This window comes from Prionailurus viverrinus, chromosome D2, assembly GCF_022837055.1.
Source record: "Prionailurus viverrinus isolate Anna chromosome D2, UM_Priviv_1.0, whole genome shotgun sequence".
Taxonomy (NCBI): Eukaryota; Metazoa; Chordata; class Mammalia; order Carnivora; family Felidae; genus Prionailurus; species Prionailurus viverrinus.
This window is the reverse complement of record NC_062571.1, coordinates 23942674-23969670: the sequence shown is the minus strand read 5'-3', so window position 1 is coordinate 23969670 and position 26997 is coordinate 23942674. Positions and strand designations below refer to the sequence as shown.

At 35.0% G+C, this 26997-nt stretch overlaps 1 protein-coding gene across 5 annotated transcripts in view; it reads right to left on the bottom strand.

The window, feature by feature from the left end:
- CABCOCO1 (ciliary associated calcium binding coiled-coil 1) overlaps positions 1-26165 on the bottom strand; it is a 119459-nt gene extending 93294 nt beyond the window's left edge. The window contains exons 1-5 of one of the 5 annotated variants that reach the window (XM_047826009.1): positions 25857-25916; positions 21766-21812; positions 16056-16197; positions 13099-13202; positions 7307-7476 (exon numbers count right to left, since the gene is read on the bottom strand). In XM_047826009.1, the coding sequence (XP_047681965.1) occupies positions 7307-7476; positions 13099-13130 (202 nt within the window). In that variant the 5' untranslated portion in view covers positions 13131-13202; positions 16056-16197; positions 21766-21812; positions 25857-25916. Of the gene's footprint in view, positions 1-7306; positions 7477-13098; positions 13203-16055; positions 16198-21765; positions 21813-25856 lie in introns of all 5 variants that reach the window. The other 4 variants (XM_047826008.1, XM_047826010.1, XM_047826006.1 and 1 more) reach the window with 4 other exon arrangements.
- Between the last annotated feature and the right edge of the window lie 832 nt (positions 26166-26997).

Sequence of the window (26997 nt, the reverse complement as noted above, 5' to 3'; positions counted from 1 at the left end):
TTATTTCATTTAGCATAACGCCTTCAAGTTTCATCCATGTTGTCACAAATGGTGAGATTTGTTTCTTTAGGGTGAATAACAATGTTCCATGGTTATGTATATATACTACAACTTCTTTATCCATTCGCCCATAGATGGACACTTAGGTTGTTTCCATATATTGGTGATTGTAAATAATACTGCTATGAACATGGGGGTGCAGATATCTTCTTGAGTTAATGTTTTTGTTTCACTTGGATATATTCCCGGAAGTGGGGTTGCCAGATCATATGGTTGTTCTATTTTTAATGTTTTGAGGAAACTTCATACTGCTGATTATTTATATAAATCATTAATTTCTATCAGTATAGATTGGTGGATGTTAATTTTGTACTTTGGATTATAATTCAATACTATCATGCTATTTTGTTCATATTGTTCCAACTTTGGACATTGGAAACTTTTCAGTTGGTTTCTCTATTTCATTGACACACCAACCATCATTTTGATTTTTGAGCATTTACTCTTGGCCACTACAATATGCCCCCAGGCTCATCTTTTATGTTCCCTGCTCCAGGTCTACAGTAAGCCTTCTCTCCTTTTCTTGGAGAATTAAATTATAAACCAAGACCTGGTTCCTGGGTATGCTCATTACTACTGGGATGCTGTCGCTTCTAGGCCTTCTCTGCAGACAGAGCTAAGAAGTATATGTACATACACTTAACTCTACAAATATATGTGTATCTACATTAAGTTAAGTGAGTTCATGCTGATTTATCTCCAGGTGATATTTCTCATTTTTTGCTTTTACAAACATGACTGAAACTAACGACTTTACTTACACGTATATAAGTCAATATGTAGGATAAATTCACAAAAGTGGAATTGCTAGGTCAAAGGGGACAATACATTAGTGAATTTGATAGATAGCTGCTAACCTAAACTCCTCAGGAGGGTTTTAAATACATATTTCCATTAGCAATATAGGATAGTACCTATTTTCTTATAGCTTTGACAGCTGAAAATGCTACCAAAATTTTAAAGTTTTGTCAATCTGACATATGACATTTCTGTGTAGTTTTAATTAGCATTTTCCTTATTATCTTTAATGCTAAACTTTTCATTTAAGAATCACTTGTACTTATTTAGTCATATCCTTGGCTTACTCTTCTATTGAAGTATTGGTCTTTTTCTCCTTGCTTTTTCATGCTTTTTTTTTTTTATATTATAGAACTTAATTGTTTGCTGGTGTCTGAGATACAATAATCTCCCCAGTTTCTTATTCTTTTTTTGATTTTTCTCTTGGTATTTTTTCTTTGTAGACTTTTGGTTTTTATATATCAACTTTAATTATCTTTGTTTTTAGGAATTTTGAGGCATAGTTTTAAAGGTCTTCCCCATCCAAGGTTATAAGGCATTTATCCATGTTTTCCTCCAACATTTTTACAGTTCCATTTATTTTACATTTACATTAAGTAAAAAAAGTGATCCACTTGTAATATACCATGGTTTATGGAAATACGGAGGGTTGGATCCAATTCTATTTTTTTCTAGATGGACACAGTATTATTTACTAAATAGTACATCTTTTCACCATGGATATTTCAGATGTCATTTTATAAAATACTGAATTTCAATGCTTGGGTCTATTTCTAAACTTTCCATTGTGTTCTATTGGTCTGTCTCTTTAGTCATTAATCACTGTGTTCAAATATTTGAGATATTATAACACTACACTACTATTCTAATCCCAAGATAGGCTATAGTTTATTATACTTTTTATTTTTTAAGTTTATTTATTTTGAGAGAAAGAGATAGTGCATGTGCACAAGAAGAGGAGGGGAGAGAAGAGAAAGAGGCAGAAAGAGAGGGAGGAGAGAGAAACCCAAGCAGGCTCCACACTGCCAGTGCAGAGCCTGATGCTGTGCTTGAACTCATGAGATGTGAGATCATGACCTGAGCCAAAATCAAGAGTCGGACACTTAACCAACTGAGCCACCCAGGAACCCCTACACTTTTTAAAGGCAATTTGTATTTGCTTATTTTCTATATTTTTGTTAGAATTACCTTGCCTAGTAAGCCACCTCTAGGCAAAAACATCAACAGAAAACTTGGTAATTTTATTGCGATACTATTATTATACATTAACTTAGTGAGATTTAGCATTTTTTTTTGATGTGGAGTATTTCCATGAATATTGTCAAGTTCTTCCAAATGTTGAAAACTTCCTTGTGACCTTTAAAAGTTCTCTGAAGTTTTTTTCATATAGAACTTGTACATTTCTTTTTAAAGTTTATTCTTAAAAAGTTTGTCTTTTTTGTTAGAGCATATATTTTTTTCTTCCATTAAATCTTTGTTTTTATACATAAGTATATATTTTTAAAATTATTATTAGATTTCCTTAATTTTACTTAATGTTCTTTTTCTGTTTGAAGAGCCCATCTAGGATACCACATTACATTTTGGAGTCATGTCTCCTGAGGTTTCCCTAGAGTGATAATTTCTCAATCTTTTCTTAGTTTGAGGAGTACTGGTCAGATAGTTTGTACAATGTCCCTCAGTTTGGGTTTGTCTAGTGTTTTCCTCATGGTTGACAGGACTTATGGGTTTTGACAGCTTTGCCTATTTTTAATAGGATTGTTTTCTTATTGTTGTTTTGAGAGTTCTTTACATGTTATAGAAACAAGTCTTTTGTCAAATACCTGATTTGCAGATTTTTTTCTCTCTGTAGCTTTTCCTTCCTTTAAGAGTGACTTTAATAAAAGAAAAGATTTAAAATTTGGTGAAATCTAATTTATCAGTTTTTTCCTGTATGGGTCATGTTTTGGGGGTCATGGGTAAGAACTCTGTAAAACACCAGGCCATGAATATTTTCTTCGAATTTTTTTCCAAAAAATCCAATTAGAGCTAAGTGTATCAAGTAAAGGGTTTAGGCTGATGTGTATTTTTTTTTTTTTTAGCATAGGTGTTCCAATATTTGTTAAAAAGATTGCCCAGTTCAGTTGAATTGCTTTTGCATATTTATCAAAAAAATCAGATGACCTTTTTTGTGTCAGTGTATTTCGGCATTCTGTCTTCTGTTCCTTCTGTGTGTCATCTTCACTAATTCAACATTGACTTTATTTTCTTAACTTTACAATAAGTCTTAAAATTGGGTAGTATGATTTATGCAGCTTTATGCTTATTTTTCAAAGGTGCTTTAGCTATTCTGAGTCCTTAGCCATTCCATGTAAATTTAAAAATCAGCTTGGTATATCTAGAAAAAAATCCTGCTGGGATTTGGATTGATACTGCATTAAATGTACAGATCAATTTGGGAAGAAGTGACATCGTTACCATGTAGAAACTTCTAATCCAACAACACTGTATGTTTTCCATTTATTTGGGTTTTCTTTTCTTTGATCATCATTTTGTAGTTTATAGCATACAGATTTTGTACATTTTTGTTAGATTTATACTTAAGTATTTCTTTTATTTTTTGAGCTATTGTGAATAATACTATTTATTAAAATTTTGATATACAATGTATATGGCTAATACACTGAAATACAATTGACTTTTTGTATTTTGACCTTATTCTTGCAAACTTGCTTAACTTATTAGTTCTAGGATTTTTTTTTTATTTTGTGTATTTTTTATATAGACAATCCTTTCATCTGAGAACAGGGACTGTTTTATTTCTTCCTTCCCAATCTGCATGCATTTTATTTTTCTACTCTATTGCACTTATTGCTGAGAATTCCGTCCTATGTTGAATAGGAGTGCTAAGAGTAGACATTCTTGTCTTGATCCTGATCTTATGGGGAAAGAACTTGGTCTTTTACCACTAACTATAATGATAGGTTTAGGTATTTTGTAGATGTCATTTATGACGTTGAAAAGTATCATTTCTTGTCTTAGTTCTCTGACATTTGTAAAATAATGAATGGATGTTGTGTTTAGCCAAATGTTTTCTCTGTATCTATTTATCCCATGTAGCTCGTCCTCTTTTGATCATTTACATTGATGAAATTTTCAAATATTGAACCACCAGTGAATTTCTGGGATAAACCCCAATGGGTTGTGTTATTTTTTTTATATGTTGCTTGATTCATTTTGATAATATTTTGTTGAAAAAATGTTTTGTGCATGTTCATGAAGGATATTGGTCTGTAATTTCTCCTCCCCTTCCTCCTCCTCCTCCTCCTCTTGCTGTTGTTGCCTCCTTTTTTCCCTCTCTTTTTTTTCATACTATCTTTGTCAGGTTTTGGTATGACGATAACTCTAGCCCCATAAAATGAGTTAGGAAGAACTCTTTCTCTATTATTTCTAGAAGAGATTATGTACAATTGGTGGCATTTATTCATTAAATGCTTGATAGAACTTTCCAGTGAAAATATCTGGGCCTGCAGATTTTTTACTAGAAGTTTTGAGCAACAAATAATTCAATCTCTTAAATAGTTCTAAGACTATCATGTCATAAGTTTCATCTTGCACAAGTTTTGCTGGCTTGCGGTTTTGGGGGACTTGGTTCATTTCCTCTTTGCTTTCTAATTTATGTATATAAGTAGTATTCTCCTAATATCCTGTTAATGTCGGCAGAGTCTGTAGTGATATCCCCCTTTTTTAATACCTGATAATGATCTGTGCCTTCTATCTCTTTTTTTTTTTCTGAGACAAGTTTTTCTTCATGTTTAGCAATTTTATTGATGTTTTCAAATATCCAGATTTTGGTTTCATTGATTTTTGTCTATTTTTTTTTTTTACAATTTCATTGATTTCTGTTCTTTATTATGTCTTTTTTTTCTGCTTGATTTCTGCTTATTTTTTAAAACTGCCTTCTAAGGTCTAAGTTTAGATTGTTAATTTTAGACTTGTTTTATAATATAAGCATTATATTATAAATATATAATACAAACTTCCCTCTTCTCATGGACTCAGCTCTGCCACATAAATTTTCATACATTTTATTTTTACTTACTTAAAAGTCTTTTCTAACATCTGTCAAGATATATGACCTGCATACTATTTAGAATTGTATTGTTTGATATGTTTGAAGCTTTCCTGATATATTTCTGTTAATAATTTCTTGTTTAATACCATTATGATCAGAGAACATATTTGTATAATTTCAATTATTTTAAAAGTAAAGTTGTTGTATGGCCCAGGATATGGTCTGCCGTGGTGAATATTCTGTGTGCATTTGAAAACAATGACTATTCTGCTGTTTGGGGGTAGACTGTTCTATAAATGTCAATTAGACCCAGTTGGTTGATGGTGTTTTTCTTTTGGGTTAGCCTGTTTGTAGTCCAGTCAGTCTCTTGAATTTATGAGCTTATGCCTTTTGCCAAATTTGGGAAGTTTTCAGCCATTATTTCTTCAAATGTTTGTTTAGCAACATCCTCTTTCTCTGGTCCTTTTGGGACTTTAACAATACGGATATTAGAACTTTGGTTGTCCCACAAGTCTCTGAGGTTTTTTTCATTTGTTTGCCAATCGTTTTTCCTCTGTATTATTCAGACTGGATAATTGTTACCACTTCATATTCAAGTTCACTAATTTTTCCTTTGTCTTCTCTCCATTATATTCTTTCTACCTAATGAGATTTTGATTTTGGTTATTATATAATTTCATTCTAAAATTTCCATTTGTTTCTTCTTTATACCTTCTATTTCTTTCATGATTCTTTTTAACACTTATTTCAAGGATGTTCATGATTGTTCACTTAAGCACTTTTAGAATACCTGTTTTGAAGTCTTAAACATATAATCTCAATATCCATTTCATCTTATTGTCGGCACCTATTTCTTATATTCCATGCAAGTTGAGATTTACACGGTTCCTTGTTTGCCAAGCGATTCTGGCAATGGTATTGAAAAATTATTGTTTAGATATATATAGTACTCAAAGATTCTATAAATATTTGATCTTTGTTCATGAGAGGGAAAAAAAAACAGCCTTAGTCTGATCAGTTAATATCATACAATTTTTTTCATTATCAAGTATAATTATTTTTTCTCCTGTTGGTACTATTATTTATCTGTAACGTAGCACTATATACTTATGTATAAGCAAAGATAAAATTCCCCCACTTGCAGAGAAGAAAAATAGTGTTTTCTTTTTCTCACATACAAGAACTACTAACTCTTCCCTTGTAAGGTTGACTAAAAGCAGGAAGCGTGCATAAGGCATGAGTGGCTTCTCTATTAGTTTTGCTAATTCACTTAAAATTTCTCCTCCTAGAAACTGATACACAAAATGTGACCACAATAAGGCATCTATATATTTTGCCACAGAGATGGTGACAATTCTTTAGGAGGAGCAAGGTCTTCTACCTGCCGAATTAAAAAAAAAAAGAACTAAAAACAAGCAAACGACCAAAAAGAAAAGAAAAGTTTTAAAAAAGGAAGGAAGGAAGGAAGGAAGGAAGGAAGGAAGGAAGGAAAGAAGAAAGGAAGGGAGGAAGGAAGGAGCTATCAACTGACATTAGCATGTCTTTCAGTTGAGACACAAATACCTTTATGTTTATAGTGCTCATGGCCTTTTCATTATATACTGGGAGATTCAAGTTCTAGTTCTGCCACTTCACAGCTTGCAACCCTGCTCTGTGGACTACTTGCTCAGCTCTGATATAGTGGTTATAATACCTCCCATGTGGGAGTTGCTCTGAGATTCAATAATGCATGTTAAAGATTAGAACCAAACATAGTGCCTAGCACACAGAGTTGGCAATATATCAGTGATAGATTTCCTTCTTTTCTTCCTTCCAAGAAGCAATCCTATTTATTCTGAAATAAAATTTATCATATTTAAAAGGGCTCTAAGGAAGATCCGAATTTCCTATAGTAACTCATTCTATAGAAAATATAGAAATATATAAGAAAAAACTTATATATAAGTTATATAAGAAAAAAGTCACAAAATCTAAGTGAATGTGAGTAATGTCCATTTAATGGGGTTTAGATATTGACTAAAGTTACCTCCTCTCATTAATCATTCTGAGATATCTAGTAATACTTGTAGGTTAGATGAAATGAAACATCTCAAATAATTAAAAAATACCTAAATAAATGTGAACTACTTGACATTTTGGGGATAGATGGCATTGACACGATTTTTAAATGAAGTTAACATATCTTTGGCAAGTTAAGAGAACTTTAGCATTATTTAACACTACTTGAAATTTTACAACTTAATGAAGGTATGAACCAGATCTTTGATCTACCTGGGGAAAAAAAAACATAATTTTCATTAAAGGAATTACAATAAAATTAGGAACTTTTGTGTAAGAACATTCATTTAGACAGTGGACTAAATGTTTTCTTAAAAGAAAAAACAATGTACTTACTTCTAAGATTATGAAGTAACATATCTAGTAAAGTCATAAATTTTGAATATTGAGTAACAGAAAAGTCCATTCCTCTAGCCCACAAAAATCCAGATACATAATAATCTAGTAGAATGGCTTCCTTTAAACAGGTTTGAAGGTTTTTGAAATTCAAAAACTCTTTCAGTTTTCTGTAACGAAAAGAAAAATCCAGACATTAAAATCAGATTAGTGAACATTTCCTCTTCTACGTTTTAAAAACGCAGATATTTTTCTTGAATTAAAATTATATAACGCCCTGAATCTAAAAATATCCCTAAGTTACGTCAAAATCTTAAGTCTAAAATGACATTCAAAAGGGAAACAGAAAAAACAACAACAACAAAAAAGGAAACAAGAGAGGTAAGAAAAGAAAGAGATGAAGAGAACAAGCATGAGCACTCTTTTTGGGCTTCTTCCTCCACTTCTTCTATTCTTCTCATTGTTCTCTTCACCTTCTTCCTCTTCTGCCCCTTCCATCTTCCAAGTATAGTAACTTTACTAGCATTTTTTTCTCCAAAATTCAATTCCTTTTTCCATTTATATGATCAAATTTATTTCTGACAATGTTCTGGAACTGTATTGTGAAATATTTGTTCTGTTTTCTTTCTTTTTTTAATATTTACTTAATTTTGGGAGAGAGAGAGCATGAGCACGTGGGGGAAGGGCAAAGAGAGAGGGAGGCACAGAATCCCAAGCAGTCTCCGCAGCTGTCAGGGCAGGAGCCTGAAGTGGGTCTTGAACTCAGGAACCGTGAGATCATGACCTGAGCTGAAACCAAGAATCAGACACTTAACTGACTAGCCACCCAGGCGCCCTTGTTCTGTTTTCTTTTTTAAAGAATTCCAATTATGTCTATTTTACTTGTTTTGCCTATAGCTATAATTTCTGTTAACCTTCAAAAATTTTTCAAATCATTGCCTTTTCCTTTATGTATCTTTCTCAATACAGTTCCTTAGTGTTTACAGCAGTTTCAAACCCTTGGGCTGCTTATAGATCTCACCTCTATAAGAACTTTGTTTTCTATTCTTTGCTGTTTTACATGTTTTATCACCTTTTATCTCTTGTTATCTCTTCCTTGAGTTTTTGTATCTCTGTTTTATGCTCTTGTTGTGATTGTTTCATAAGTTTCTTTTTAGTTCATGATAAATATTTGACAGTATATTTTATGTACTCATGGCTATGTTCATTTGGTTGTATTTTCTTTGCCTGCCAGGTTTTTTACCCCTTACTCTTCAATTATTTAAAAATTTTTTTTAAATATTTATGTTTGACAGAGAGAGACACAGAGCATGAACGGGGGAGGGGCAGAGAGAGGAAGACACAGAATCTGAAGCAGGCTCCAGGCTCTGAGCTGTCAGCACAGAGCGTGATGCAGAGCTTGAACTCACAGACTGTGAGATCGTGACCTGAGCTGAAGTCGGATGCTCAACCGACTGAGCCACCCAGGCGCTCCTCTTCAATTATTTTTTAAATGTCATTGTATGCATATTCTTTGTTTTGTACTCAAACCTGGCCAAGTGACAAGCTACAAAATAAGTTTGTTCCAATTATTCCAGGTTATTACTCTTTTTTCAATTAGTGGGTTAAAAGAAAAGAAAAAAGTAGGATAGGTATTCATTACCATCACATAAACAATCTATTTCTTGTAAATATGGCAATTATCTGTTCCAAGCCTGTGCCTCCTCATCCTGATGTTGCATACAAGGGTTCTTGAAATGGCACTTCAGGTTTTTATTCTGATCTAGGAGAATACTTATCTTTTTTTAAGCTCATTCTAAGATCTTTAACTATGTATATCCTTCTTGCTCTTTCTCCTCCACTCCTGCTTGATCTATAATGCTTCTGGCCATCATCCTCACATTTTGTAGTTTGGATTTACAGCATTCCCCTTGTTTGGACAAAGAAGTGATTGGTATTTCCTCATTGCTTAATAGATTTCTGAGGGAGCATATGTGGGTGTGTGACAACTTTATACTGCCATTTTCACAAACAGGAAGTCTTTATTATTAATAATATTGAAATAGATTTTATGATCAGAATGATAAATACAGCAGGATTAAACAAGTTTGGGAACAAATGAAGCTGGTGTTGTGTTTAACTCTCTAACATCCATCTCATCTATAGTGGTATCAAAGTAGACCTCAATGCCAAAAATGAGTTCTGACTCTTCTAAACCAATTGTGATACTCTCACCCCCATCCCATCATGCCATAAAATGGCATTCCGTATATGTATTCCCTATAGTAACTATTGGTGTATGGTGAACACTCTCCTAAAAGTGTTTGAATTCATAACTAAGGATGAGGTTTACTTTCTTCTGTGGAACAGAAATACAAAAAAGTAAATAAATACATTTGACCACTACTGGTACCCATCTTATAATCATAAGAAAAATCAGTCCCCAAATTATACTCATTTCTTGATGATACCACTGAGGCCTTGCATCAATCAACTCTGGACTCAATCTATCTTTGAAAGTTGTTATGTATATTTTACATATACATAACATTGTCTTCTGTTTCCAACAGTTAGTCTTCCTTCTAACTGCACTCTTCATCTGCCATCTCCATATGTTTTTTTTTTTTTTTTTAATTTTTTTTTCAACGTTTATTTATTTTTGGGACAGAGAGAGACAGAGCATGAACGGGGGAGGGGCAGAGAGAGAGGGAGACACAGAATCGGAAACAGGCTCCAGGCTCTGAGCCATCAGCCCAGAGCCCGACGCGGGGCTCGAACTCACGGACCGCAAGATCGTGACCTGGCTGAAGTCGGACGCTTAACCGACTGCACCACCCAGGCGCCCCTCCATACGTTTTTTAAATATTAAATATTTTACCTAAATAGTTACATGTGCTCCTTGCCTTTCATTTTCATTTTTTCAGTGTTTTACTGTATGTAAATGAAGGCAACTATTTGTCTAAGAATATCTTAGTGAAACTTCTTTGGCATCCCTGTATCTTTGCTCTCCCTCATCCCCCTGCCACCACTTCCCCTAACACCATTTGAATCTTAACCTTCAACTTGAATTGCAGGGCCAAATATTAACCATTTCTATTCTTTGTTCAGTCATTTCACCCCAAAGGAGATTATGCAGGGAATCACTTGGAGCAAGATGCTGCCACAGTCTGAATGCAAAGCTTCCACGCATTTTACTGGCAAACTTGTAAGTTTTTCCTCTGGGGATAAGAAGAGACGGGACATGGGAGAGGGGAGAGATGGCTATTGTTGTGGCATTAGAGACTACAGGAAAAGAGAAAGATGCTTCACAGGGATCTAGGAAATTGTGCTATAGTGATAGGTGATGTAACTATCAACTTTGTCTCACCAAGAATTCCAGTGAAAGCATTACATTATTCCTACATGCTCTTGAAATTGGAGTGCATCTTATTTTTTAAATATGATGACATGCGGAAATAAGCCTTAAGGCAGGAGCTGCACAACGCATGAAGGCCCAGTTATGGAAAGGTTATTAAAAGATCTTTCAGGGTTATTTCTGTGTTCAAATAGTTATTTTCAATTTAGTCCTTATCCTTTTTTTCAAAAGGGATTTGGGCGGATCTGTAAAAAATCAGGGTTACATTAAAAGCATGAATGATTGATAATAGTTAGGAGATCATGAGAAATGTATGCAGACATTTAACTTCACTTGAAGTGTACTCTAGAAATATGTTTTAATGATACTATAATGTTTCATTTGGTTGGCTGCTTTCATGAAACACAATTTTTAATTTTAAAAGCTAAGGAAATGTGCTGATTTCCTGTAATTTATTTAAATAGGTTTATAGCTTTGTAGACTGTATGATTTTGGCATACTTCTGTCACTTGGTGACAGGATACCTAAATTATATTTCTGTCATTTTGAAAGGTATGTAATCCCCATTTATAATAATGCTATTTTAAATAGAAATGAATGATTGATTGCAAATATTTCAGGATTACTGTTCTAAAAATCACATAAAGAACCTCAAGAAAATTACTTTGTGAAGAAATGGCTCCTGACATAACACTGTCATTTATCCAAAATTGATATCCTAAAATATGAGATTACTTCAGGTGAATTCTATTAATGAGAAAGTCTAAAAGGTCAACCTGCACTGAACCTCATTGCTTCTATACTGCTAACTTCTGTATCACCCTCTGTATCATTTCTTTTATCCTAGAAGTCACCTCTTAAAGACTGAAAATACTTTTAAAATTTAAATATTTAACAACAAACAGAGCCAATAAGTGGAAAAAAAAAGATTGTCACACAAGGTATGGGATGCAGTAAAACTTAAAATTTGGTAAGAAATGAGTCTAAAAACAATTTGTTTGCAATACCTTTTATTTAATATTAATTGCATTTAATATAACATCTTTAATATTTAATACAAATAAATTGTAAAATATATTAAATATCTGTCATTTGCATCATATTATTTTGCCCAGTATTAAATAACCTATGTTTTGCATTTCAATGACCAACATTTGAGACTACCTAGAAATGGAAAATAATATTTTATTTACTAAGCACAAATAATCAGGGATACCATTGCAATGAATGCAGTTTACTAATCAATTCTCACACTAAAAACCAAAATTCCCAATGGGTATTCATTTCTTTAAAAATGGTAAAATCATCATGAGATATTTGTTTAAATATCTGTGAAATTTTTTAATTGACTGACTAATACTTATAAAGATATAAGCAGTATGGCCAAATCACAGGTTACCAGGATTTCTAGCAGGATTTGCAGGCCCTGAAGGTAAAGAGCATCGTGGGAAAAGGCCTGTCAGTGTCATTTGCCTGCTCTTAATATGCCTTCTCTTCTCAGATTTCTCTTCCAGCCAGTACATCTGTCATATTTTCTTCTCAGTAGTAAATCACCTCTATTTCACAATATTTGTAAGATCTGCAAATGACAGACACTGACAGGATCATTTTCTGTTTGTCCATTATGGTCCACAATACCCTAACATCTGGACGACAGGCCTACAGAAATCTTATGAGACATTATAATCCAGAACATCACATCATTCCCACTCTCTACACATTATAGTCAATGAGGTTTCCATTATTACAGCAACATAACTTTTGAAATGACTGATTATTCAAAACACGTTTTAGGAACTTGTGTGTTAGATATATCTAACTAGAATTCTAAGTAAATAATTTGCTGTAGAAATCAATGGCCTTAAGAATGAGATGTACATATACTAGAATTGTTGCCCATAAATTCAGTTTTACTCACATTTTTAGGCAAAATATATGAAATCAGAGTATTTAGTATAGATTCATATCTGATAAGAATCCCAGGTAGATGGCTTAATACTCAGGATTTCCAAAATATTAAAATGTATTAATTATTAATATTACAAAAAGTACAACTTATCCTTGTCACAATGAGACAGAAGACCTAAAGGTTATTGTGCATATTGAAAGTTTTATGAATGAAAAAGAAAAGAAGCAGAAGACAGCATATGTTAAAGGCTGCTTTTAACAATAAATCCTTACTCTCTCTTAACATTAACACATTGATCTGAAACACATTTCTCCCACAAAGAAGATAGCTGAGCAGTGTAAAAAGTCAGTTGTTTGAGAATTTTCATGTTCCAGACTCTGGATGGAGATATATATAATTATATATACACATAATCTCCAGAGTATATATATTTGCCTGATACAATAACTCTTTTTTAAAAAGTTTAAAATTTCTAATAGCATTTCATGGCCATTTATAGATGCAGAACTAGAACTGTTCTAGATTTCGTTGTAATATTGAAGTGCTTACTGTTGAACTCCATTTATGTCTTCTGTTAGCATTTCAGTGATTTGAGCAGCTGAAAGAAAATCTGGAGACAGAATCTTTCCATGCTCCTGGAATTCAGCATCTCTCTACCAACAACAACAAAAAAAGGTGGAATGAGTTATTTCAATCACATGTTCTACATATTAATCCAATGATATGAAAATTTGTTCTGTGTTCTAGTTGCAATAAGAAATAAAATTTAAATATGACAGTCTTCCAGATAATCATTTTTCTCCTCTGTTTTCAAGTAATGGTACCTCTCTTCTGAAAAGTTGAATTTCTAGTTAATTTGTCTTTTACACATATTTAAAACTGGGTGATGGCTTTCAGTTAACAAACTTCTTTATGATAGTTTGGCTATCATAAATATGATATTTATGGCTATCATAAGTAATGCTGCAATAAACACAGGGGTGCACATATCCCTGTGAATTAGTGTTTTTGTATTTTTTGGATAAATACCCTGCAGTGCAATTACTGGATCATAGGGTAGATATATTTTTAATTTTTTCGGGGACCTCCATACTATGTTCCAGTGGCTGCACCAGTTTACATTCCTCCAGATAGTGCATGAGGGTTCCTTTTTCTCTACATTCTCACCACTTGTTATTTCTTATATTTTTGATTTTAGCCATTTTGAGGTGATATCTCATTGTAGTTTTGATTTGCATTTCCCTGATGATGAGTGATGTTGAGCATCCTTTCATGTGTCAGTTGGCCATCTGGATGTTTTCTTTGGAGAAATGTCTGTTCATGTCTTCTGCCTGTTTTTAATGGGATTATTTGCTTTGGGGGTATTGAGTTGTATCAGTTCTTTATATATTTTAGATACTAACCTTTCATCAGATGTCATTTGTAAACATCTTCTCCCATTAGTATTTTGCCTTTTAGTTTCAGTTAGTTTTGTTGACTGTTTCATTTGTTGTGCAGAAACTTTATTTTGACGTAGTCCTAATTGTTCATTTTTGCTTTTATTTTTCTTGCCTCAGGACATATATTTAGAAAAATGTTGGTATGGCCAATGTCAGAGAGATGACTTCCTGTGCTCTCCTCAAGGATTCTTATGGTTTCAGGTGTCATATTTAGATCTTTAATCTATTTTCAGTTTATTTTTGTGTATGGTGAAAGTGGTCCAGTTTCACTCTCTTGCATGTGGCTGTCCAGTTTTCCAACACCATTTGTTGAAGAGACCGTCTTTTTCCCATTGTACATTCATTCCTCCTTTGTTGAAGATTAATTGGCCATACAATTGTGGGTTTGTTTCTGGGTTTTCTGTTCTATTCCATTGATCTATGTGTCTATGGTATGCCAGTACTATACTGTTTTTAAGTACTACTGCTTTGTAATATAACTTGAAACCTGCAATTGTGATACCTCCAGTTTTTTCTCTTTCAAGATTGCTTTATTTGAAATCTTTTGTGGTTCCATACAAATTTTAAGATTGTTTATTCTAGTTCTATAAAAAATGCTGTTGGTATTTTGATAGGGATTGCATTAAATCTGTAGATTTTTTGGGTATTACATACATTTTAACATTGTTGTTCTTCCAATCCATGAGTATGGAATGTCTTTCCATTTTTTTGTATCATCTTTCATTAGTGTGTTATAACATTCGGAGTATAGGTCTTTCAGCTCTTTGGTTAAGTTTATTCCTAGATATTTTATTGTTTTTGGTAAAATTGTATATGGGATTGCTTTCTTTTTTTTTTTTTTTTTTTTTAAATTTTTTTCAACATTTATTTATTTTTGGGACAGAGAGAGACAGAGAACAGGGGAGGGGCAGAGAGAGAGGGAGACACAGAATCGGAAACAGGCTCCAGGCTCTGAGCCATCAGCCCAGAGCCTGACGTGGGGCTGGAACCCACGGACCGTGAGATCGTGACCTGGCTGAAGTCGGACGCTTAACCGACCGCGCCACCCAGGCGCCCCTGGGATTGCTTTCTTAATTTCACTTCCCACTGCTTCATTATTAATGCACAGGAATGCAACAGATTTCTGCACATTGATTTTGTATCCTGTGACTTGACTGAATTCATTTATCAGTTCTTATAACTTTTTGGTGGTGTCTTTCAGATTTTCTATATATATAGTATCACATCATCTGCAAATAGTGGGTTTTACTTCTTCCTTACTAATTTGGATGTGTTTTATTTCTTTATGTTGTCTAATTGCTGTGACTAGGACTTCCAATACTATGTTGAATAAAAGTGGTGAGTGAACATCCTTGTCTTGTTCCTGACCTTAGGGGAAAAGCTCTCAGTTTTCACCATTGACTATGATATTGGCTGCGGGTTTTTCATATAAGGCCTTTATTATGTTGAGGTATATTCCCTCTAGACTTACTTTGTTGAAGTAGGAATAGATATTGTACTTTGTCAAATACTTTTTCTGCATCTATTGAAATGATCATATGGTTTTTATCCTTTCTCTTATTGATGTGATATATCACGTTGATTGTTTTATGAATATTGAACCACACTTGCATCCTGGGAATAAATCCCACTTGATTTTGGTGTATGATTTTTTAATGTATTATTGGATTCAGTCTGCTAATATTTTGTTAAGGATCTTTGCATCTTTATTCATAAGCGATAGTGGTCTGCAGTTCTCTTTTTTTTTTGGTGGTGCCTTTATCTGGTTTTGGTATCAGAGTGATTCGGGCCTCAGAGAATGAATTTGGAAGTTTTCCTTCCTCTTGTATTCTTTTGGTAAAGTTTGAGAAAAATAGGTGTTAACACTTCTTTAAATGTTTGGTAAAATTTGCCTGTGAAGCCATCTATCTGGTCCTGGACTATTGTTTACTGATTACTGATTCAATTTTATTGCTGGTAATTGGTCTGTTCAAATTTTCTATTTTTTCCTATGGCAGGTTACATGTTTCTAGGCAATCCAACAAGGAGATAACCACCCAGCAGTGACCAGCCTGCCACATGCCTCACCCAGATAAGCTGAAAACCCAGTGCAACCAGGGGTAGCAGGGCCACTTCTTTATTCTAAGAGTTTTGGTCAACAGGATTGGCCACCAATCCTCAACACAATACCAACATTCCGGAACTGCCATAAGGACACATCTACCCAGCACTGGAAAAGAAAGAAAAAGGGTTAGAAGCTGAAACTCTATTGTAGGGAAAGCATTTGGTGGGTCGAATGTGCTGCTTATGGCGAGAACTTCCCAGAGAGTCACCAAAGGGCTGATCTTCCCCTCATATGTGTCTTGGTTTCTCCCAGTGACAGTCTAAAACCACTGTGGGGCTCGGAGCACTGGATGATCAGTTTTACGTGTGCATCCCAGACAAGCCAAAAATGAATTATCATGGGGGAGATCTCCTCTATGGGACTGACACTTCCCTCAGTTCTGAGTCATCTAAGAACACCTTCTGGTGGGAAGGAGCAAGTGTCCTTTGTCTTTGGAGCTAAGTGAATCAGTCTCTTATTCTAGCTAACAGGCTTAAGAAAAACTGTCCAAGAGCTGAACCAGAGTCTTATGATTAAAATGAGACTAGGTTCAGGGCCAGCTAAAGAAATTTAGAGCACAAAGAGAATAGGAAGTGAGAACAGGTCTCCATATCAGTTCTCCCAGGTTTTCTTTTCCCCAGTGAATAGTTATTCAGAGAAGCACAGAGGCAAAAATTACATTGGCATTAAACCAACTCTGTTTCCCAGAGGAGGAACTTACTGATCCTAAAAGGTCAAATAAGTGGTGCTGTGCAGACTTAATTTGGGGGTACAACTGTTCCTCTGAGGGTCCCCTCATAATCACCAAGATGATTCAGGCAGCCCAGGTCCAAGGAACCCAGAAGTGGACCATTCAAGTGGGTTGTTGGCTTCCCACAGGATGGAAATCAAACATGAACCAAGAGGAAGAACAGAGTTTAGACAGAGAGACATAGAGAGAACATATAAACAGAGAGACACAGAGAGAACAGATACAGAGGATCTGGAAAACTCAGAAAGGAAAGGAGCATGAGTCCTATCTTTGCTTGAGTATTCTGGATTTTTTATGGAGGACAATGGTCTAGAATATGTATCTTCTTAGGCATCCAGGAATCGATAAAACAAGAATGAGTCAATTTACAAACTTTAAAAAATATCTACATCTTCTTCATTGTGCTTGGGCTTCAAGAGGAGGCAAAGAAAAGTAAAACAAAACAAAACGAAACAACTTGTTAGCCTCACTATCTTAACGTCTAGTGGAAGGAACAAACCAAGGGTGACTTTAAGACAAGAAAATAAAATGAAAAGTGAGCCATAATAAAGGAACAAGAACAGAGACAGGCCAAGGAAAGCCTATAGACAGGAGGTCCAGAAATGGATGTTGGTGAGATTGGGCAAGAATGATGCCCCAGGTGGATGAATCGGCAACAGGATACTTGGGGACTGGTTCTATAAATATCAACTAATTCACACAATGGTGCCATGGATACAAGTCAGGGACTAGTTGGATCTAAGTGGGAAGTGGGCATTGGAAACATATTGTGGGAGACCTCAAATTTAATAATTAAATAAATATTTGCTGATTACAACATGCAAGATACTGCACAAGAGATCACAAATATTTTAGACCTTGGCTGGTCAAAGAGTGATAGGCTGAAGAGTTTGTTTTTACTAATATAGGGAATAAGGAACCCATGAAATTTTTTAGCAGTCAACTGACAAGATAAAATTGTGCTTTAAGGAAAGGCATTTTGTAGGAGGGTGAAGGACAGACAGGAGCAGAGAAAGGACTTAGAGGAGAGTTCAATGAAAATGTTTTTGAACTTTTCAGGAATGAGGCACCAGACTGCACTGGGTTCCTAGCAGTGTGCATGAAAAGAAAGGGGTGAATGCAACATATTATATATGGGGGACTACAAGAGGCCAGAATGAATAGAGGGTATGAGTTTTTGAAATAGATGACTGAAAGAGAAAGGCGGTGATTCTTAGGGCCTCCAATAGCACCTATGCCACCTTTGTGTGACCAGGCAACCTCTGTGAGTAGAGGATGTGTTAAAAGGTTTAAGGCTGATACAGCCCTGCCTCTAAGTGCACTACTTGTGAATACAGTAGTTTTACCTCCTGTTCAACCCTCAGCCATGTCCTGTTGTTCAGAGTACAGTCTGTAAGAACCATACGTGGCACTCTCATTACACCAATAAAAATGGAAGCATCAGAAGATGATGCTGGTTTTAAGAAGGCAACGTGATGAGTTTGATTTCAATGGTTGAGTTTAAAGTGGAATATGCATATCAAGGAAGAAATGCTTAGAAGGTAATTAGAAATGGTAGACTCAGAAAGGTCAAGTTTTAAAATGTTGCTTTAGGAGTCACTCCAAGTGTGAGGATGGATCAAACTGCCTAGAGCCAGAGCATGAGGACAAGAGCTGTGAATGGGGGATGGAAGAGGTGATGGAGAAGTAGAAATAGGAAGCAGCAGCTCCACAAAAATCAAGAATTGTGAGATTTGGAGGGGTGGGGGAAGGAGCAAATGTTTTCAATGCAACAAATGGTTAACTATCCTTCTGTGTGAATGGGTTCCAATAAATAAGAACAGCAACAAAATGCTTTGCTATAGTTAACAAGATAACATCCCACATTTTCCTTATTTCTTTTCAAGAGTAGAGAAATCCCAAAGCTAACACTTATTGGGAATGGTAATCATCTTAATGTTTGTAATTTAATATTAAATTATTGTATTTTTATTTTTAAAAATCTAATTCAGACATACAATAATGTACTTTCTTACCTATCTTTTTGTAACCCAGGGTTAGCAAATTAAACTAGGTCATTCTATTAGATTATATACTCAATAAGAAAAAAATACTTTTATTACCTAATATAGTATCTTGCAGCTAGTAGGCCCTCAGATACTTGTAAATTGAGTTATATGCATTCAGTTTTTGGATAGGACAGCATTTTACTCTGTAACATATGACTATATATTTGTTAAATGTTTGTTGGTTATGTTTTTTATTATAGGCAGTAAAGTATAATTATTCTTGTACTGTCAACTCCATTAGATTGTAAATTTATCAGGGACAGTCATTCAATCTTTTACTTCTTTTTAGAATTCTGCAGATCCTAGTCATGTCAACATAGGTTGTTAATCAACTGCCTGAATTCATCTCTATCATCTGATGCCATTATAGGTGAAGGAGCATGATGAACAGTAGGACTTGGACTTGGAGGGCTCATGAGGCTTTGACTACTAATTTTGTGACTTACAGCAAGTCATCTGAACCTAGGTTTGAGTTCATGTTAAATATCATTATGATATTTTAACAAAGATTGCTGTCATTATTAACAAATAAAAATATGCATGAAAAGTACATTGTACATTCAATAAATTTTATTAGATGTGAAAATGTTCACACAGACATTAGAAGAAAATAGGTCACACAAGAGCTGTCTGAAAGAGACTACAACAATCTTAAACCTTTTTTACAATAATAACTCTAGCTAAGATGCTCAATATTAGTGTCTTTTTGCTAAAACTCGACAGCTTACGATAATCATCTTGTAGGAGGGCTTGCCTCTGGTTTTGTTGTTGTTTTCTTTTGTTTTAAATTGAATTCCTGAACCTATTTTAAACTATAACTCTTTTTTTGTTTGTTTATATGCTGCCTTGCACTTGAAAGAATATAAGGTGGTAAAAAATCTTTAATCTTTCAACACATATATTCTGACTTATAAAAATTAAAGATACAATAGAAAATTCATGAATAGCCTAATAAAATGTGGATATATAATTTGGTTTTCTCTGTAAAATTACATCTCTGACTAGAAAAATATGTAAGCTAAACTTCATTGTAACTCATTTTACTCCACCACCTGGTGGATTTTAGCAATTATTCCAGAAGCAATAAAACTGTAAGCCTAATATTATTTGCCAGATAATCTTGTCTCTGAATTTTTTCTCTAACTCACCTAAAATTTCCACATTGTATATATGTCTTTCTTGTAGAATTAAGCTTTCGGGGCATCTTTCTACACATCACCGGTAGTATTCTCAAAAGATTCTTAATAAATGTTCATTAAAAGAAGGACAACACAATTCATCAAACATGACTAAAGAGGGGTTTCACAGTCCTAGAGAACATAGACTAGTCTGCAATTTCCACACTCTGAAAGGCTCTCTTCAAGCATGAAAATAAATGTACTAAGAAGCAGCGCTGTGTTGAGTGATGTCAGAGCCTAAGGCAAAAGGAAAACTCAGTAGCTCTGATGCTGTCTCTATGTAAAATTTTGATCCATTATGGGCTTTTTGTATTAACTTTCAATTTTTAAAAAATGCCTTCAACTAAAGTTCATCTTGACTACTAAATTTTGGCATCCCTAAATTTTGTGCCCAAAGAGACTGCCTCACTCACCTCACTACAGTCCAGGCCATCCTAAGGAGCCAATGTAAGAAATAGAAAAAAATATATTTTTTTAAAATAATAGATGAAAGAAGGATAAGTCAAAACCTTTGGCAAATGTGATTAAAAGAAAAAATAACTATATGTCACATTATATGGAAATACATTTGGAAATTATAAGACAATGGGTGATTTCCTAGAATATAGAAGTTGTCAAATTTGAGCAGAGGTGAAAAAGGCAATGGAACTGACCAAATTAAACTGGAAGTCTACTTTTTAAAAAGTCACCATGCCCGCACAGTTGTACACTTGAAGTTCTACCTAACAATCAGGAAGACATAAATTCTGTTAGTCTAATAATTACAGACTGTAGACAATTTATTTTTAAGCAGTCAGCATAGTCCACACAGAAAAACCTAAACTAGAGCAAAATGGAAATTATAAACCAAAATCATTAATGAATTCAGATGCAAATATTTTAATTAAAATATTATCTTAGAAAGTTGTGTCCAACAGTGTACTCAAAGAAAAATAAGCTGTGACCAAATAAGGTTAATTTCAGAGATGCAAGGATGGATCATCATTAACAACTGCAGCATATTTTTTATGTCAAATTAAATGATTAAAATGGTATAATTATATAAGTAAATAATGAGCAAGCATTTGCTGGAATTCAGCAGCAAAACTCTTAGTAAAACATGAATAGAAAAAAAAAACTTAAACACAAAAATAATTGGTTGCCAAAACATCAGATTGAATGGTGAAAAACTGAAGTCATTCTTATGAAACCAGAAACTAAAAAGGGATCTTCGTTAGTAACATTATTGTAATTCAACACTCTACAGAGAACCTAACTAATATAATAAGAAACTAAATATGTGTCTTAAATATTGAAAATGAAGAAGTAAAAAATCTTTATTTGAAGATTACAGGGTTGCATACCTAAGAAACCTGACATTGTACTAACATGGTTTGAGTTAATAAGAAATTTGATAAGATGGTTACATAACATAAATATATAAAGGCCAATGGCTTTTCTCTATATTAGAAACTAATCAGAAATGGAAATGGTAGAAACTTGATTAAACTATACTTGGTTATAAATATAATAAGAAAGATATAGACCTAAAGAAGTTATAAACTTTATCAAAAGTTTAATAAAAAGGCTTAATAAAGGAGATTCACTGGAAAATTACAAATTAAAAAATTAAATCCTTCCCACATCATAAATGTAATGTGATGACAATTTTGAATCTCAATTGTATCATTCTGGAAACTTACAAAATAATTTTTTAAAATTATGCAAGAATACATACATCTTCAAGAAGAAAAATAGTGAGTGAAACCTTTCCAAATTAGGTCACTGGAAAAGAAAGGATATTAAAAATATAATAATGTACAATATATATAAGTTTTCAGAAATTCAAAAATACATACATATATATATATATATATACACACACACACATATATACATACATATACATTTATACACATACATGTGTACATATATAAGTTTGGATTCTCTATTCTGTTCTACTATTCTGGCCATCCTTGCGTTTATTCATGTGTATATACATACACATGTGATAGTGACAGTCCATTTTCGATGGAAAGAGAGGACAGTTTATTTAGTAAATGAAGCTGGCATAACTGATGGTTCATGTCTAGAAGAAGATAAAATTAGATCCTCATTTCAAATATACCAAATATATCTATCAAAAATTCATTTTAGCGATGTTAAAGACATAACTGTAGTAAAATAAAACTTTTTTTTAATTTATTTTTTTAACGTTTGTTTACTTTTGAGACAGAGAGAGACAGAGCATGAACAGGGGAGGGGCAGAGAGAGAGGGAGACACAGAATCTGAAAGGGGCTCCAGGCTCTGAGCTGTCAGCACAGAGCCCGACGCGGGGCTCAAACCAACAGACCGTGAGATCATGACCTGGGCCGAAGTCGGACGCTTAACGGACTGAGCCACCCAGGCACCCCGTAAAATAAAACTTTATATGTTAGAAAAATATTAAAGTTTACTTGCATAATCTTAAAGAGCTGAAGAGAGGAGAAGCAGGACTTTTAAAATAAGAGAGGAAACTCAAAGACCACTAGTAAAAAGAAAGACAAGCCCAAATGTCTGTCAATATCTCCAAACCCACAGCCACTATTCCCAGAGGTTCTAAATGTTTTATAAATAATACTACTGCATATTAACATTTTGAAGAACATTAGTACTATCTTCTCAACAATATTTTAAAAAGTAATATTTTTGGCATCCTCCCCATGGTTCTGCTCAGGTTTTCCCATGGTATGTGCTAAAAATGGTTTCAATAATATCTCTTGAGTGATACAGAAATTGCAAGACCCTGATCATCTTGCTGCTCAAGTTGAGCCCCAAGAGTTTCTCTCTAACCTGTTGATGATGCAGTGAAGTCTGCTTTCAAGGTCTGTAGGGAGATCACCTAATGTAGAGAGAATTGTCTATGGCCTCCTCCTGGACATGTTGAAGATCTCCAAGACAAGATCTCCAAGTGTAGATCTCCAACACTACCTTTCCATCCAAGATTATGTAAGTGCCCTTACTTCAGTAAGTAAGATAAAGTCTTGAAGGCACTGAGTAAATGTCATCCATTAGGAATGGGGTAACACTCAGAGACATAATTCAGAAGAAGCAATTGGGCAATAATCATTTATGTTTTCTTTTAGGTCTCCAATGTGAGTTGAAGTATAGTCCTTTTATGTATATACTACTTAAATGATTATATTTCCTAAACAGTATTTTTTTTAAGATAGTAAGAAAGTCAGTTTATGTATGAACAAGCTACTGATAAAAGACTACTGATTACAGTCTAAGTATTCATTTATAAACTCATTTATGATTTAATTTATAAATATTTATAAACACCTTTCATTTTCAGATCTATACATCGCAAACATTTTCAGATTTTTGTCATTTTTGTCTAGTCTTATGAATTTACACAGGTATTTCCAAAACATTTAGTCTTATCTTCTAGAGGGAGGCATTTACTCCCATGTTACTAAAGAAACTGGAATGTCGAATTCAAAAAGTTGGCAAAAATAGTTTATGCAGTGTTTACAGAAAAAAAAAAATCCTGGACCTGCATCTCATGCCTGCTTGTTCACAGTATCTCAATAGATTTTGGTTTATGATAAGTACCTTCCTTGGAGTATGTGAGACCACCTGTGATTTTAATTAGTTATCATGTTTTACTGAGTGCCTACTATGTGATCAGGATAATTGATTGTTTTTATTCTAGGTACTAACAACACATAAGTCTGGAAACCTCAAACTACTGGAAGCTTATGCTTTATTTTTGATCGACTTGGCGAAAAAGGAAATATTTCACTACTGTTTGGCTCAGATGACTTAGATGGTCTACTGGCTAAGTCAATTTGGATACAGAATATATTAGAAATGACACCATAAGGGACTAGGTCTTGGGGGATCAACTCTGGAAAGAATCTGAGCTGAGCTGCTTTTCAGTATCTAACTGAAAAGCAGTAGCCTTGGGAACAGACTCAGAGAGGTCTTTGCCATCTTTTCCATCTGCCCCCTAAAACACATTGTGGGCACCAGTGGACTGCAGGCAGGCCTTGTCACTCTAATGAATGCTAGCTGGATGGATCAGCTGGCTTCTCTGTGACCTACAGGAACTCTGCTTTCATTAGAATGGAAAATGGCATTCCTACCAAGCAGCATATCATATGCCTGTTCCTTTCAGTACAGGCTAAGTGAGTACAGCTAAGTGAGTCCAAATTCCATCTAGATTTCTTCAGTTTGTTACTAACTAAAAGAGTGAGCATTTTCTGAATTGCTTATTACAGGGAATACCTGCTCCTCCAGGAAATTAACAAATGTGCCCACGGACAGGTGCTAACATGGCAGATAATCATCTAAGGTCTATAACTAGCTCATTCATCTGACCCAACCAAAAAAAAAAAAAAAAAAAGGTGATTTTCTTTTCATGGAGTATTGCACTTCTTTGCATCTTTAAAAATGATTTGTTTTTTTTTTTTTTAAGTGCAGATTCATTAGCCCCAAATTTAGCAGTCTTCTTGGAAAGGACATATCTACGTGGATAAACAAGTATATGCAGTGTACAATGCCAAATGAGCATTTTCTTAAGTAAGTTTTTGTATATATTTAAGTAACACAATTTAATTGGGAAATTTCCTCTGCCACTTTTGAAACTGTATTACTTACATTAGAGGTCACAAGGGAGTAACTAGCTTAGTAATCAGTTTATCACATTAAAATGTGTTTTTAATATATGCTAATTTCAAAAGGCTCATAGGAGAGCCAGCATGCTTTAGCGGTCTGCATACAGTATTCAGAAGAATCTTGATTGGGAACAACTTGTATATATCTCTGAAGCCAGGCACTAAATTATTGACTCCGTGTTTCCTCATTTATAAAATAGCAGCTAATACTTATCTTCTGAACACAAAAAAATGTTATTTAGACTAATAAGAGAGTTGAGCATAGCAACGTTAATTATAACATTATTATGCACCTTCAGTCTTAAAAAAAAAAACAACTGAAGACAAACTTCATAGAACAACATGATGGACTCAGTGCATGAAGATTTAAACTTTTTTTTTTTAGCAATATCTGGCAAAGCAGATATGTCCTTAATTAAAATCATAGCATACTAAGCTTATGAGTAATTAAAGTTACCTAAAACCCATTTATTATTGAGAGTTGGTGTTGGGATGGGTCTAAAGATAAACCTTTTCTTTTTTTAATTTTTTTTTCTTTTAACACAGGAAACCACTGGGACCCAAGGAAGTTAAATAACTTTCCTAACGACAAGCTGATGCTGTGCAACTAAGCCATAAGCACAAGGTCGAGTTTCCAGCGCCCCTCCTTTGTCCTATCATGTGTTTCTTTATTTAGAGAAGTGATAAAATAACCAGGGAGACACCAAGCCCTGGCCTTCAAATATTAATCTACCAACAATGAAGAGTTATTATGCCATGACCTTTGAACAGTAAGAACAGTGATCATTGCAAAAAAATCAGTAGCACTTTCCAAAAACGGACTGGCCCATTTTAGATTCCAAGATCCCCTTTCAAGTGCAGAGAAGCGAAGAGAAGCGCGCCGTCGTGAGGTCGCGGGGACCCGAAAACGTCCAAGGGAGTTATTTCTACAGTTTCTACCCGAGGGCACTTCGCGCGGTCTGCGGCAGGGCTCGAGGGCGCGGGGCGGTGCCTCCGTGATCCCCGCCTGTCTCTGGGACCCCGACGCCGCCCTAGGCCCGCTCTCAACCCGACCTCATCCCGTGCCGCGCTCCCAACCCGGGCGCTGGGGGCCGACCTCAGCCGCGGACCCTGCGGGCCCGGGGCGTGCACTCGGGGGGTCGCGGGTGCGAGGAAGGAGCGGCGTACCTCTAACTCCGGTGTGGTTCCCGCCGGGGTCGTCGCCGCGGGGGTCGTTCCCCCGGGAGTAGTCCCCACAGACATCGTCATTAACTCGCCGCGGAGTTGCGGCCTTTCGTCGCCTAGGCAACCGGGGCGGGGCCGGGGTCTGGGTCTGGGGAACAGATTCATCTGCGAAGCGGCTTCCGGGTCGGCAAGAGGGCCCCTCTGGGAAAAGGCAGGGGCGGGGCCGGGGCGGCCGGAGACCCGGGTCCCGGCTGCTGCGGGCAGCTCTGCGAAGTCCCCTCACAGCAGAGCTTTGAATCATCGGGTAGAGAGACAGGCTCCTTCCTTTTAGTAAGAGTGAAAGCAAGGGAGGGGGGGGGGGGGGGGGAAGGCAATTTAAATGGCAGTATCTAATGCTAACATAGCCAGTTCTCAGTAAATACTGAAATGAGACATATTATTGGAACTTGGTCATTGATTGGTATTGAGATTTTACTGTATTGGTATTGAGAAATTACTGTAATTTTAAGGTGTTATTGTCACGTTTAGAAGGAGAAAGAAGTGTCGTATTAGAGATACATATTGAAAGATTTAGTGTTGATGGGATGATAGAATGTATGCATTTACTCCAAAATAATGAGGGAGGAGGGGTTTGCGTCATTGAGTGAAAGTAGACTAGATGAATCAAGACTGGGTACGTGGAGGAGGGTGCTCATTACACTACTTTTTCCATTTCGGATACATTTGAAGTTTTCAATGATAAAAGTATTTAAAAAATAATATATTAATGGCAGTATTCGTATTCTTCTCTGAATGACAATACCTGCTTTGAAAATCTACCTTGTATTTACCTGCGTGGAAGTTGCTATGCAGAAAGTTTCCTGTAAAAATCAGACATTTTTAAACAATTTTTTTAAGGTTTATTCATTTTTTAGAGGCAGAGACAGAGCATGAGGGGTAGAGAGAGAGGGAGACACAAAATCTAAAGCAGGCTCCAGGCTCTGATCTGTAAGCACAGAGCTGGATATGGGGCTCCAAACCACTAACTGTAAGATCATGACCTGAGCTAATGTCGGAAGCTCAACCAACTGAGCCACCCAGGCGCCCCAGAATCAGACATTTTTTAAAAAAATGTTTTGGTTTTCCCATCTGTAAAATGAGATAA